The sequence below is a fragment of the Brachycentrus maculatus genome, unplaced genomic scaffold (genome assembly GCF_059751285.1).
Source record: "Brachycentrus maculatus isolate JH-2025_06_01 unplaced genomic scaffold, ASM5975128v1 h1tg000340l, whole genome shotgun sequence".
NCBI lineage: Eukaryota > Metazoa > Arthropoda > Insecta > Trichoptera > Brachycentridae > Brachycentrus > Brachycentrus maculatus.
Genome location: NW_028281089.1, coordinates 682,227 through 698,029, shown reverse-complemented (window position 1 = coordinate 698,029; position 15,803 = coordinate 682,227). Strand labels below are relative to the sequence as shown.

The 15,803-nt window shown below is 36.7% G+C and overlaps 2 protein-coding genes across 4 annotated transcripts; one reads left to right on the top strand and one right to left on the bottom strand.

Moving 5' to 3' along the window:
- The first annotated feature begins 1,471 nt into the window (after positions 1 to 1,471).
- eIF6 (eukaryotic translation initiation factor 6) lies at positions 1,472 to 2,494 on the top strand. Its single transcript, XM_088269153.1, has one exon. The coding sequence runs from the start codon at positions 1,590 to 1,592 to the stop codon at positions 2,325 to 2,327; it is 738 nt and encodes a 245-aa protein (XP_088125279.1). The 5' UTR covers positions 1,472 to 1,589; the 3' UTR covers positions 2,328 to 2,494.
- A 2,304-nt stretch (positions 2,495 to 4,798) lies between these two features.
- On the bottom strand, positions 4,799 to 15,592 carry Usp30 (ubiquitin specific protease 30). 3 transcript variants are annotated; one of them, XR_015838412.1, is made up of 8 exons: positions 15,140 to 15,592; positions 13,453 to 13,625; positions 12,353 to 12,578; positions 11,219 to 11,406; positions 10,085 to 10,288; positions 9,214 to 9,539; positions 5,319 to 8,123; positions 4,799 to 5,163 (listed from the first exon to the last, which is right to left on the bottom strand). XR_015838412.1 is itself a non-coding variant. In XM_088269151.1 (7 exons), exons 1-7 carry the CDS (start codon positions 15,408 to 15,410, stop codon positions 7,988 to 7,990), a joined length of 1,524 nt encoding a protein of 507 aa, XP_088125277.1. In that variant the 5' UTR covers positions 15,411 to 15,592; the 3' UTR covers positions 4,799 to 7,987. The 3 variants fall into 3 exon arrangements, 2 of the variants coding, with proteins under 2 accessions (XP_088125277.1, XP_088125278.1); XM_088269151.1 differs by having other exon boundaries at positions 4,799 to 8,123; XM_088269152.1 differs by lacking the exons at positions 4,799 to 5,163; positions 5,319 to 8,123 and adding an exon at positions 8,592 to 9,135 and having other exon boundaries at positions 15,140 to 15,560.
- Between the last annotated feature and the right edge of the window lie 211 nt (positions 15,593 to 15,803).

The window sequence follows — 15,803 nt, the reverse complement described above, 5'->3', positions numbered from 1 at the left end:
AATCAAACATTGGTGAACAAAATCAGATGCAAAATAAATGAAAAAGGGAAAAGAAGAGCATGGACCACAATAGCTCAAGAATGTGTTAATAAATATAATAATACTAATCACTCAGTCACTGACTTTTCCCCAAGTTATCTTTTATATGGTACAGATGTAAATATTTTACCCAACGAATTAAAACAAGGAAAATCTAATAATGACTGGATTAGAGACAGGAAAATAGCGCTTGAAAATACAATAAAATCACATAATTACAATAAAACATTATTTGACAAAAATAGAATAGGCTGCGAATTCAACGTAGGAGACATGGTGTATGTGGAAAATGGAAACAAGCTAAACAGAAAAAAATTGGATGAACTAAAAATTGGACCTTATAAAATTATTGAAAAAATTTCTAACTCAATATACAGAATTGATACAGGTCACAAAAAAATAAAATCAAACCTTTATCATATCACTAAACTTATACCAGTCCCTTCACTACAAGAAGATGATCCGGAGGACGAGTGAAAATTTTACTATGAATTTTCATCCCCAAGGGGGGAGATGTAATAAAATAACTAGGTACCTACCTATACATTTTATTAAGTACTTACAAATAGTACCTACATAAAACAGTTCTACCACAAGATGTCGCACGCGTCGCTCAGAAGAAAACAAAAGACTTCCGATAATATTCTGAACTGTCAGAATTAGATAGATAGATATAAAAATATTATAAAGATAAAATAAGAATAAACTTTAATTATAACTTTAATTACAAAGCAACACATTGTTTATTTTATTATTATACACCCACTTTACATATTATTTACACTTAATTTTCAAAAGGAAAATATTACACGTTATATATATATATATATATATATATATATATATATATATATATATATATATATATATATATATATATATATATATATATATATATATATATATATATATATATATATATCCCTTCCATAAACCCGTTTGTTTTGTTTTTTTTGTACATTACAATAGTCGTGCTTACTCTTAAAAACAACAGTGGTCAGTAATAAAAATGTTATGAGTTTAAAAAAATAAATGCTTTATGAAAATGATTTTATTTTTGTTTCATTCATTAATTCATGGTTCCTTTTTGTGATAACAACAGGCTTTTATTAACAATTTTAATTATATTTGTAATTTAGCGATTTGATTTCCATTTAGATTTTAAAACCTTAAATTTATATAAATACATATTTTACGTAAACTATCTATAACTAAAATTACATTGTTTTGTAAAAGTAATAACTAACCCCGTTTTTGTAATTTAGTGTTGCCTTATAATTAATTTGATGGAATAGAGGAATCGATAAGGCTAGGTATGTAACAATATTTTTTTAAAGTGTTGTAATAAATGTATATTTTTCAAATAGTTTTTTAAGAATTTAAAATTTCAAAATATTGCGCAACGTGATGTAAATACTTAATTTTTTAATATGGCAACACATCTAAATACCTACATAAATGTGACATTTCCACGTGAAAATTGACATTTTTGTTTGGTTATTGCGAGTCATAGTTGTTTCTCAAAAAAACTATTATAAATCTTTATAAAAATGGCAGTTCGTGTTCAATTTGAAAATAATAACGAGGTTGGTGTTTTTAGTAAATTAACAAACACATATTGCATCGTCGCGATCGGTGGATCGGAGAATTTCTACAGCGTTTTCGAAGCCGAACTCGCGGATACCATTCCGGTGGTTCACGCGAGTATAGCCGGCTGCAGAATAGTCGGCCGAATGTCGGTCGGCAATAAGAACGGACTTCTCGTACCCTCATCCACGACAGACACGGAATTACAGCATTTAAGAAACAGTCTCCCCGACGCTGTAAGAATACAGAGGGTGGAAGAAAGGTTGAGTGCTCTGGGTAACGTCATAGCCTGCAACGATTACGTAGCTCTCGTACATCCGGATCTAGACAGAGAAACTGAAGAAGTATTGGCGGATGTTTTAAACGTCGAGGTGTTCAGACAGACCGTGGCCAGTAATGTATTGGTCGGTTCCTACACAGTCCTTAGCAATCAAGGCGGGTTAGTTCATCCTAAGACTACGATTCAAGACCAGGACGAGTTGTCTTCTCTCCTCCAAGTCCCTCTGGTAGCCGGGACGGTGAACAGAGGCAGCGAAGTGCTCGCCGCAGGGATGGTGGTCAACGATTGGTGTTCTTTCTGCGGTATGGACACGACTTCAACCGAAATCTCGGTTATCGAAAGCGTCTTCAAATTGAACGAAGCTCAACCGGGAGCCATCACTTCCACCATGAGAGCTTCCCTCATCGAAAGCATGTCGTAAACGAGATCTATTTTTATGTGGTCGGTTGTGCCCGTCAAATATCAAACCTTCCGTTATTTTTTATTTCAAATTGTGATGACAACAAGTTTCTCTTTGTATATTGAATAGACATTTAAAACAATGTGTATTTTTTTATTATTTTGAAATATAATTATTGTTTAAGTTGATTGTTTTTATTTTTTTTGAATGATTCTCCCAAAACTCACTCTGTGCTGTAGTTTCCACCTCATTAAAATTTTTCTAATATCATTTTAGTCAAAAACTATCTGAATGTCACAAGTTGAATGCCAAAATAAGAAAGTATTGTCTGTCAAAATTTAGGGTTGGTAAAACCGAATATTTAAAAAATTTATTAAATTCACTTTTTAAAATTTTCTATATCATGAAATCAAAGCAAGTATTGGTCAGTTATAATTTCCCGAAACAGTTTTTTAGCATATACCATCTCATAATCATTCAAAGCTCGCTTTAAAAAATTCTTTAAGAAATTACGTGGGATTTATATCAATCAATATTTTTGGGTGTTTCCTTGGTGACTTCCATCTTTTTGTGAAGGTCACCCTATATTATGAGGAAACGCCATTTTTTAACTTTTATAAACTAGCTATATAAGTTATATAATTACAGGTATTCACTGTAGTAAAGGTATACCTAGAGAGGATAGACAGTGGTCATGTTTTATTATTATTTTAACTTAATTTATTAGATAATAATTTTCACTGTTGCAAACAGAACTTATTGTTTTTATTTACTATAATAATAGTGATTTTCAGCATTGTAGTAAATAGATGTTTGAAGGACTATAACTTTATCATTAAGGGTGTTTACTTCGAAACCAGATAAAATTGTAATTACTTTATAACAAAGTTATTTTGTATGTTGACAGATGGCTGATGACGGATGGTTGTAGTAAATAATTTAACACATTTTTCTTATCATATAATATATTCACATATTAAAATAACAGGGTATTCGAAAGTACAGGTTATTAAACTAATCACATAAAATATACATTTGAAGTCTTACAATTACTTTTGTACAACTGGAAACAACACAAAATAAATAGTTAACTCCATATTATATCATACTGTCTCATGAGCCTTTACTTTTACTAGATGATTAATAATATCTGCTTAAACGCGTAGCTATTTGAATACTTTAGATGTCTGTATTTTGTAGAAATGGGATAAATATAATGAAAATAATAGTTTTCACAAAGTCTATTCGTTGTTTGATTCTTTAGCAGAAAGATTTTTACAGGAAGTATGACTTTTTTATCAAAATAACCTAACGAGTTATTAAATACTTAAAATCAGTATATTGTATATATTCAGATTGATTTGTATATATTTATAGTTCTTTACTACAGTTATAAAGCTAAAAGAAACAATTTGTACTGAATTGTTTTAATTTTTCTATTTTTAATTTATGTTTTATTTGGTCAATACCAATGTTTCTGAATATCTATTATGACTACAGTGACCATACCTCCCGTTTTTAGATATAAAACAACATCATTTTTTCATATTTATTTTATTTACTCCTCTTACTTTCTTTATCAACATTCCTTTTCTTTTTATTATTACATAAAAACTATGAAGAAATATGTGTTTTCTTGAATAAACATACTATTACGTAAAAATTAGTAGATGTCCCATTTTGAGGACAAAAATAAATGGTCAGTTTAATTATGACACATGTTGCATTCCGCGTCATTTTCAAACACCGTATTTGAATATGATGCTGAATGCATCGAAACACACGTCAAATTAGATTTTAAGAAATAGTGGCATTTACCAAGTAGAACTTAAATTAAAAATGGGTAGATATTACCATGAAGTTTTTGCCGAATCAATTAATGGAACTTACTCTTCTACTCCCGATGAGAATGCCTATATGGAAGTTAATAAACATTAATAGTATATTTGTGATGACATTAAGTACAAAATTAATTAATTGGCTTTAAAAAAAACTCACGAGACAATCCAATAGATTCAGATTGCAATAATGATAATAATATGAAGCATGTACACAGTAGATTCTCATGTATTTACAACAAAATCCTTTATTATGGTATTAAACCTAAACGCTAAGAACTATAAAAAATGTATACTGAGAAATAAAAAAATGTGATGGTCGCTATGTGAGCATTAAAGTATGATTTTTTTCAGTGCCGTAGGTTTCTTATAAATGCCAAGATCGACTAGAATGTATGCAGTAATTTCAATTTGCCGTCTTAGATAAAAATTGGGCCGCAGAAAAATACTGTTTGAAGTTTATATATTTAAATACATATTTACATTTTTATTGGCTGCAATTCGCAAACTCTCTCAGTCACTATCTTAATCTTTGTATTTTCATACAAAATCTACATCACAAATCTTTATTCGCTATCAGTCTGGGACTGATCTCAAATCACTAACCTCAAACTCACAGTCAAGAATTCTGTTTACATGGTCTGGTTTTGTATATTTTTCTTTTTTTATTGTAAAGGTGGATCATTTACATAAGTGTTTAAAAAGTTTATAGAAGTGACATCTATACATAATTTTAGAGTTAGTTTTGTTTTTTTACTTCTAGAAGCATTCTTCATTAGAATTCTTTAGTATTATTTAGATACAACACATAATAAGTTTAATTTTGATAGCAGTTCGAGTAAAACATGATGGACAGTTTTTATGAAAAATAGAACACATTTTTTTAACAATATTAATATATATTATGTGTCCAATGACACTGGATTATTTACCCTACGGATAAGATGACAATTTTAAGGTGTCTCGACTTGACATATGAAACATGTATCGTTCTTCCCTATATGAAAGAAGATGGAAGTCTGAGCATCACAGGGCTTACGACCTGGCATTTGGCTGGCGTGATCACTTGTGTAACATTCACCATTTTGCACATTATTAATCACTTAAGCCAACTAAATGCCAGGTCATAAGCCCTGGGATGCTCAGACTTCCAGCAACAGACAAAATTTGAAACCTGCTTTGCCACTATGGACAAAAAAATGGAGGTAATAGAAATTCGCATTATATATTATAATACATATTTGATTCTCTGCATATACGTGTCATTTCTACAAAAAAAACTGCCTCGTAGTTGAAAATGATTTGGTTTTGCTAAAACGATCCGACTTCAAGTCGTATGCTTGACTTTTGCGACTATCTAAAATAACATTAATTATTTTGTTTTGCAATATGTTACTGGATAAGTACCTGCTTGATTCAATAAGCGATGGATATACATACTATTTTAAGACTTTTTCTAAACTATTATCTTCCTATAGAGGACTATAGGGTGTGCTTCCTCTATAAGCACATTTGGCTACTGTGCATCCTCATGCTTCTGCGCATCATCATGGTTCGATTCCCGCCTGAGACATTAAAATCAGTGTATTTTACAACACATATTAATTTGTATGTCATTCTGGATTGACGCCTGATCACCTCGCATTAATGCGCTCACACCAATATATTAAGGAATCATTTTATGCACTATTTGCAGGAAATAAGGCAAGAGGGAGATTCTAAACCTTATTAATTACAATATTTATGCATACTAAGTAATCTCAGCACTAAAACGGGTAAGGAGCAAAGTGAACTTGCAGATAGGGCATATATTTGCTCAGAGATAATGGAAGCGGGCGTACCATGTATCCAGAGGAGCAGATGATAGATGGGGAAGAGAAGCTCCAGAGTAGTGACCAGCACTATGAGCTGATGATATCGCCAATATTGTCGAAAGGAGTGGTTGTGGAAGAACCTCTTGAAGAGTGACGCAGGTCTCAGAGATACTATTTGTGTCTTTTTTTATAAGCAACCCTGCAGATAACTAGGGGCTACTATGGAATATTAGAATATAGTAGTTACATTGAATTGTCAGATATATAAAATTGATTCTAGATGGATTCATAAGTATTTAAATGACCTGTAATATTGATTAAATATTGAGCTGGATGGTACTAGAAACGCAAGTACCAGTACAGAGTCCATGTGTACTGTTCAGATTGATATTGAAAATATTCAGTATTTCTATTGTAAAAGGAAAAATACAAATTCAGTCAGTTTTGTTTCAATGGCTCACATTTTAACAACTTTCTAACATATCGCTCACTCCTTTCAAGAACGTCATAAATCAAAAAACTTGATTTTTCAGGAGAACGTTTTCAAAGATTAAGAATATACTAAAATGTATTAAAAATAAATAACAAGCCACTTATTGAACTTTTTACTGTGCAACAGATCTTTTGAGGTAAAACCTGAAGGTTTTTTCTCCATTTGTAAAATATTTAGTTTATTTAAAAAAATAATTTAACAATACCTTTTCTTCAAAATGCAAAAACAACACTTTCTGCCCTGTAGCGGGTAAATACAAAGTTGAAAATAAGCCGCTTTTGCTGGGATATAGTACATTTTCTAGGCATTCCGAAAACATGCACAACTGAAAATTGACGATTTTTGATTTATGACGTTCTTGAGGCGTGAGCGATATGTTAAAAAAAAAATGCATAAATATTCATATAAAACGGTGGAAAGTGATGATACGATACCGACTTGTACAAACTTTGTCATTTTACCGACAAAAAACAACAGTAATTATGCATACATATGTAGATGATAATTATTGATTGTTTAGTGTCAAATCTAAGGACACATAAAAAGTCGAAGAAATAATGATAAGTCAAAAAGTTACAAACGCTCAAGAGGTGAAGTCTGTTAGTTTAGGTAAAGTAAGGTGCTTTATGGTGTCGAGGCACGGACCCTCAAGATTAATCATTAACTGCTCGGGGGCTTTTGAAATGTGGATCCAAAGAAGGATATTGAGAATATCCTGGACTGGCATGATTAGTAGCGTTGAAGTAACGCAGTAGCGTAGAGCATTCTCTCTGTGCATTTGCACAGAGACAATTGTTCACAACAATCAAGCTCCGTAAAACTTCGTATTTTGGTGGCATAATGAGAGGGGAAAAGTATGCCATCCTACAACTGGTCATAAAAGGGAAGATCGAGGCTCGCAGAGGAGTTGGAAGAAGGCAGCTTTCCTGGCTTCGGAACATTCCAGAGTGGACCGGGATGAGAGGTGGAAGGAGCTGTTCGGTGCTGCCCAGGACAGACGAGGTTTCTACCGAGTGATCGTCAACATCGGGGAGACCCGGTAGGACACATGAAGAGAAGAATGTTAGGTAATATTTTGAGTGTGTCCAAATTTTTGTCCACAAATACTGGATAAATGAACAGAGACAAAGCATCTATTTTTTTTATACAAAGTAAATATGGAAACTAAAATGTGGAAGTCTAAGAATCCCAGGGCTTACCTGGTACTGGCTGGCTTATCTGATCACTACATACACTGCTACGTTCACCATTCTGCCCATTATTGGGCACCCGTATGGCATTATTTTCGTAAGTTATATATATGTGCAGTGTTGTGACAATCACATTCGTATCTTAGATAGTGCTGCCATCTGTGGAGAATCTTGTGAAGCAAATAGCTTTCTCTATTTTATTTTGTAGCTATATTGATTTGTCAGGTTTTATATTCCGATTCCTTATTATGAATGAGACATAGTAAATTATTTGGAATGCTTGACATGAGGGTATTAGAGGTATCTATAAATGCAATTACAGGCATTAGCTCGATGCTGGACTAAATTAAGCAAAAGGAAGCCTTGTGCCGAGTTTTTGGTTGGAAGCGGCCATCTTCTCGTAAAACAGCATGTAGGCAGAACTGTGGAGAACTTCGTCCAGCGAAACTTCGTGGACGACCGTGTCGCTTGTGTAGAACCACCTTTAAAATAAATAAATAAATCACTTGACGCTGAAAAAGTACAACATGAGGATACTTATTTTATTATTATTAATTAAATTATCAATGCTTAGAGAATTAATTAAAAGAAATTTTTACTTAGTAACTACATACCACTATATCTTAAAATCTACAGTGACACGTGTTTCGATGCATTCCGCATCATTTTCAAACACTGTATGATGCGGAATGCATTGAAACATGTCATAGTAGATTTTAGGAAATAGTGGTTAAAAGTTTAATTAAAAATGGATATGTTTTACCACAAAGTGACTGGCGATTCAATTAACGAAATAATTTAAAAAAAATAAAATGAACATATTTTTATTTATTTGCATATAAAAACGTAAAGAAAAATAAACAATTACAAAAAAGTAAACAAAACCAGTCAGTATTTGTCTCCTTTTTCTAGGTCGGTCAATATACCTGCAGGTGCAAGTATATTGACTTTGTCACTGATGTTGCTTGAATAGCTTTTGTCTATTTCGATAGATACTAAATAAAATACACTGTTGCCAAACTAAAGTAGCAATGGTTGGTGGATCATGTTGCGAGACAAGGAACCGCCAGTTGGGCATCCAGGATAGTTCGTAGGAGCCGCTGCCTGTAACTTCATCTGCAGAAGCATGCACAGTCCTTGAAATATTGAAAACTTCCTACTATGCATATTCAATAACTAATGCTGGTCATTTGCAAAGCCGAAAATATACCGTTGACTTGCGGAAATAAATACTAAAAAAACAAATGTCAATGACAGATTACTTGCGATGCAATAAACTATTTTTTTTTCTGTTTATCTTTGTATTTAAAAAAAAATAATACTTACATTTAATTGCATCTAAAACCTGTATTAAAAAAAATAATAACCTACTAATGGTTATGCAGATTGTGAGGGCGGTATCTTTACTCTATCGTATTTCCTTGTGTATTGACCTCTTAATTCCGCATTCGTAGTTTATTTCAATAGGTTCCTTTAAAAACGATAGAGGTTTCACTGCATAGAAAAAAATCACACCTAAAATATTTCTGTTATTCTTATTACAGTAGAAGAGTAAATTTCATAATGATATACCTTTTGGCTTCAAAGGCGTTCCCCCTCCTGTAGGTGACAAAGTGTCCGGAGCGTGCCCCCCCCACGTGCACCACGACGGCCTGCAGCCGGTACTGCGCCCTCCAGGGCTCCTCGGGCGCCCCCGCCGCCGCCAGCCCCCCGCCGCTCGGCAGGCTCTGGCTCATGAGCTCGGCCGAGTCCGGCTGCTCGCGCGCACGCGGCGGCATGGCTCCCGTGAAGGGGGCCAGCGACAGCGTCTCCTGGAAGGCCACGTGCTCCCCGCGCTTGCTGAGCCCCGCCGGGCCCCACTGGGTCCTGCCCAGGTGCAGGCATAGGCATGTCGGGAGCTGACGTACAGAAAATAATGGGTTGTTTATGTAATGTCTTACAAGGGCCTCTGGGCCCTCGCTCTGGCAGCTGTGTTAGAATCTGATCTTTGAGAATAGGTGTCTGCGGAGAATTTTAGGCGTGCAGTGGTTTGACTTTGTGAGGAATGAAGAGTAAGGCATACGACGCAGCAAAACTTGGTCACAACTGTCATCAAGAAAAGGCGATCCAGCTGGCTTGGCCATATACTCCGCATGCCTCCCGAGAGCCCCCATCAAGCTTGCCTCTTTTACAAGGCATCAGGTTCGCGCCGCCCAGGACGACCACTGCTGACAAAAACCTGGAGACAGTTTGTGGACTCCATATGCTCTACTTAGGGAGTGGATATGGTTTAATTAAAAATTAATAATCATGTAATATAACGTAAACAAGTGGAAACATGCTAGCAGTGTTAGGGTTGGCAAGATATGACACATGCACCGTCCCTGAACACTGTTCATTCAAAAGCTGTTAGCTAGGTATAAAGCAGACGTTATAATGAGGGTGTAATGGTGTCTGGGTGCACCTTGCCGATGCTGACGGTCTTGATGTGCGCGGTGAGTGGGGGCGGCAGGGCGCGGTCCTGCTGGCGCGCGCAGGGCGAGCAGGCCACCCCGCGCACCAGCTCGGGCGCCGTGAAGGCGCGCAGCAGCCCCGCCACGCTCAGCGGGCCCACCGCCTCGCCCAGGTGCAGGGACAGGCTGTCAAACTTGTCGTAGCGGATGGGGGACTGAAAATATACCAACGTTTACAACATCTCCAAATACTTGTTCACAAATCTGGATTTTCTCCAATTATAGCATTATTAAAACATTGAATGAGAGATTGACAGCTCGGCTGTCCAAACTCAAAACACAGTGAGGGATTTTTTTTGTAGTACGTATTTTTGTACTAAGTAGAGTCTACTTAGTCAAAAAATGCAAAAAAAACGTACTACAAAAAAAATATCCCTTACTATGTTTTGAGTTTGGACAGCCGAGCTGTACATGCGACAATGAGACACCTCAAGATGTCTCTCGCCTGCTGATACTTTGCCCCCTTTTCAGATTTCAAAGACAACAGCTGGAGGTGCGTTGCAGGAGCCTGGGTGATCCGACATCGGATCCGTGATAGTTCATAAGGAACTGTCACGAGAGGTGGTATCATACATGATAAAGATAGTGAAGGACATTGGTATCATAAACCAAGCTAGGACGCAAAATGCCGAACCCTCTTCTAGTGGAACGGTAAAAGAATCCCGCTTTGGAATACCCCCTCAGACACATGTAATCGATCAATATTCGGCGTGATATTGTTCAGTATAGCGGTAGCTCTTCCTACAGGCGTAACCATCGGCAGGTTGGTCCTGTGTATAGGAATGTAAAACAATATGTCGACGCTGTCTTAGGTAACTATCGGGAGTTCATAAGGAACTCTCACGGGAGGTGGTATCATACATGATAAAAATAATGAAGGATATTGATATCATAAACCAAGCTAGGACACAAAATGCCGAACCCTCTTCTAGTGGAACGGAAGGTCTGCTGACAACAGCCAACAGTCCGGCTTCTCCTGAGGAGTTTTACGTGGTTTCCTCCCGGCAATGAGCAAATGCTGACAAGTTCCTGATTAGTCCACACTAGATTAACCCCCAATTTCTTCCATATATGCATTGTGTAACCTTGTGAGAGCATATGGTGCACTGCAGTCGGGTGGCGAGCGCCCCGTTGAAGGGCGGCTGTGGGGGCGCAGGGGGCGGAGGGGCGGGCCTGCCGAGGCGGTCCAGCTGGCAGAAGGAGCGCGAGGCCCCCTTCACCAGGGGAGGCCCGTAGGGACCCGCCTGGAGGGATATCAGGGACCCATTTGTTTCTGAAAGAGTAACAAATTTCAGAAATATTTGGGGATTCATAAAAAAAAATATAAATTGAACTTAGCATTGACTCAAATTTTTACGGGTCGAAAATAACCCTTCAATACATGGATTTATTTAATAAAACATTTTTATTTTTAGAAGTTATTATTTAATCAGATAAGTACATAATTTATATTTGAAGCACTAACTTTGTGATTTTCCATTTTACAATTAAAATGTAACTTTGTTTTAAAATCACTATAAATATTTTATTATAACTTAATTCACGTCACATCAAAATCACGTAAATGGAGGACTTACTGTATAAACTGAATATGCTATAAATTCTTGTACATAATAGAGAAGTAGAATTTTCTAAGGCAACTTTAACAAGCGCCGTGGCGTAGTGGGTAGACACTCGACAGCGAAATTGGCATCATGGGTTCGATTCCTGCAAATTGCTAAATGAATTCAAGAATGATTTATTTTCAATTGGTCCAGACCACCCAGGTGTTTGTGATGTATTTTTCACATTTACCTTCCCTATCCTTACTATCCTACCTGCAGACAAGCATCTAAAATAGACGCTTTGCGGGTTACTCCTTTAAAAAAATAAAAAAATTAAAATGTATTTTTTGAGAAATCAAAAGACTCTGTTTTTTGATCCACTCACATTTTTATTAACAACCAACTAGTTTCGGCAACAACCTGTTGCCGAAACTAGTTGGTTGGTTTAATTTATGACTAAGTCATAAATTAAACCCTGAAGAGGGCAACAGGTTGTAGCCGAAACTAGTTGGTTGTTAATAAAAATGTGAGTGGATCAAAAAACAAAGTCTTTTTATTTCTCAAAATAATTTATCAATATGATCCACAAAGTAATTGCTTTCAATATTCAATACACAAAATTAATTAACTAAAAAAAAATGTGAATCACAAGAAGAAATGTGTAATTTCCCTGACCATTGTTCTTGTTATCGGTGGGCAAGATGGTCGCCTGCGACAGGGAGCGCGCGCAGCGCACGAGCGGCGAGTCGGGCGTCGCGGGCGAGCTGACCGAGCGCAGCTGCGGCGGCAGCGGCTGCAGCGGCAGGGCGCGCGGGGACAGTGGCGCGCCCTGCTCCCGCCGCGGGGGCGCCAGCGAGCCCCCGTGCAGGTAGCCCAGCGCGTCCGACAGGCTGCCAGGGCGCTGGAAATGCAAAACTACGGACTGCAGTCACTGAAGCTCATTGTCTGAAGACAATATGGATGTCTCTTGCTAAAAGTTGACACGCAAAGTTTTGTGTGACTTCAGACTCCTGTCTACACCATAGATAGGGAATGATACATAGATAGGGAAGAGAGGGAGAGGAAGGTCCCCACACAATGGACCTTAAGGCAGCAGCAGGCACCTCGGTGGTGGGAGCGCTACGTGCAGCGCAGTCAAGGGATAACTGGAGAAGAGTCATTGCTTTAATAGATCTAGCCAAAGAATTAATAATATACTAAAAATCACTTTTTGCAAACTCAGACTCGCGCAAAGACACTCATTTTTCATAGCTCTAAAACTGATTAATTCATTCCACAAAGACTATATATTGGACATTAATTACCTGAGTTTGTTTTCATTTAAAATTTTGCTTAAATTATTTATTAAAAAAACAGATCTAAGTACTTTCTTCTTTTAAACGTAAACTCATATAGTAGGTACATATTTGCTAACTTTTTTCTTATAGATTTCTTGTTTTCTGTTAAAATCAAATATTTGTAGTTTATATTAGCACTTTTAGTCTATTTTTATTTCTGATATCTATTGTATTCTTGCCAGTGCCCTTTATTATAACCTAAAATGAAATGTATACCCACACACAGGCCATTCCTTTGGGGGATCTTTTTTTTATTGATATTTTTTATTTTTTTGTACTTATAATTATAATATGTTGTGAAATGCAAAATAATTAAAATAAAAAAAAACAAGGGTCACAACTCTTTAGTAATGAGGACCCCCAGTAATCTGTCTTAACGGAGAAGAAATGGATGGACAGTAGCGGAATGTGACTGTAACGAAGTGCAAGGTGTCTCACCCTCTTTGCGGCGGCCTGCGTCTCCTCCTCCACGCAGGAGAGCAGCACGTGCAGCAGCTCGTGCGCGTCGTGCTGCTCCTCCGGCACCACCCAGCCCAGCGCCCCCAGGCAGCGCAGCACCCCCAGCGGGCACACGGGCGCGCCGCGCGACACTGCGTGCCCGCCGTTCACCACTGCAACCACACACACAACTCACTGACCCCGGTCACATCTCAACAGAGGAGAAGAAGAATATGGATGTCTGGGCATTTACAGGGCTTATCAACAAGGGCTATCAGGATGGGTGGGCTTTTAACCCTAGACCTCGGGACTTGCTTCAATGTACCACTATTATGCTAGAATTACTTAATAAATTACTGCCTGTGTGTGGAATATTGTGGATGAGTATCATCGTCGAGCAACAAACTAGACAAAAATATCGAAATCTTTTAGTACACAACCATGATTTACACACAACGAAGGCATGATAGTCGAAGGCGACTATCATGCCTTTAACGAAGGCGATTAACAATAAATATGGGAGTCCAACACTGCAATATATCATTCCGAACATTTTTAATTTGTTGCCGACGGATGTTAGAGGTCAAAATAAAATATGGAACAAAGGCAAAATAAAGGAATGGGTAAATGATCAAGAGTTAATTTTATGAAAATTGTAAAATGTTCATATATTCTTAATTTTTTTCTCTTATTTGTGTGTATATTAGGTTAAAATGGTTAAAAACAATAAAGAATGTATTAAAAAAGAACTCCACCGACAAAACACACAAAGTGGCTTGGTGGGTCTCTGCAATTTTTATTTTTAAATATGTTTAAAATTGTGATTTAAATAAATATATATAATTTAAGTTATTATTTTTTGACATCTCATCAAAGATGAAGAAGAATATGGAAGTCTGGGCATTTACGGGGCTGACGACCGTCATAGGCTGGTTTAAGTGATCACTTTACACACGTGTAACATTCACCAATTCTACCCATTATTGACAACCGCACTACTCAAATTCTTGGAAGTTCTATACAGTATATATATGAACCAATTTAGAAACCTTGTTCTTGAATCACTAGAACTTCACTAGAGACATCTATTGGTGAGATGTAAAGAAGCCTTTGACGGTCGTCAGCCCCATAAATGCCCAGACTTCCATATTCTTCTTCATCTTTGATGAGATGTCAAAAATAATGACAACTTTCATTACATTCTTTACATGTCTTGGTGCTGCCCACAGATCCGATGTCCCCAGGTCGGTGTAATGTAGGGTTTTTTTTAATTTCCTTTAGTGTTTGTACCCTGTTTATAAATGCAAGGTAAATTTACAGATAAAAGATTTTTACATATTTACTACAGTGCTTTCAAAGACATATTGCATGGAAAATAAAAAAAAAGGTAAAACAGTGCAGTTCAGCCGCTCTACTCTACCATACTTTGGCTCCATATATACTCGTACAAGGTAAAATAAATGTATGTACAATAGAGAAGTTATTATATATAATTAATCATTTTTTTTAAATATACAATTATTAATTAAGCATTTTATAATTTATTATATATAATTTAAGAGATAAACATTGCCAAATAAAATAGTAGATTTGTTGAATGGAATCACCCAGAAATTTGAAGATACCCAGATTGATTGTAACAGAAAACCTCAAACGAACGCTTCTTGATCAAATAAAGGCTATTTACCATCGATAACAGTGGACAGCGTCGTAATCATACTGTTATTCGCCTCCGAGGTGGTATTTTTCTTCAGCCACTCGACAAACTGCGGGGAAGCCGCCATGGCCTGTAGAAGGGTGTTCAGGAAACAGGTCCTGCCGAGGTTCTGCAGGCCGGCGATCTGCCCCCGGCGCTTGCGCGTCCGTGGAGCGCCCCCCGGGCCCCATAGCACGAAGGCCCCGACGACCACGGCCGCCGTCAGCCCCGCCGCTACCAATATGCGGTCGCCGCTCTCCATTGTTCGGCAGTATAGGAAGAGGTGTTATCCTTACATGAGCTTTACATACTTTGAACGATTTTATAAATTACCATTTATACAAATACATATTAAATAATACAAAAATTGTGAGATAATTTTCGGAGAACAAGATCGAAAACGAAAAACAGAAGTTTGACGTTTATATTTGGTGCTGCCATAACAATTGTTATTTTAAGTAGGTACCTAGTTGTCAAAGCTTTTTTTTTTAAATGGCAATCAATACCTACCTAAAAAATCCGGATCTGTCTTGCGTTTTGTTGGTTTTGTTTTGTACCGACATTTTTCGGTGGAGCTGCATTTTATGTAATGAGCTGTGACCGGGTTACCGACATCATCAGATCAACCAAACCCAGTCTGGTGATGTCGGTAACG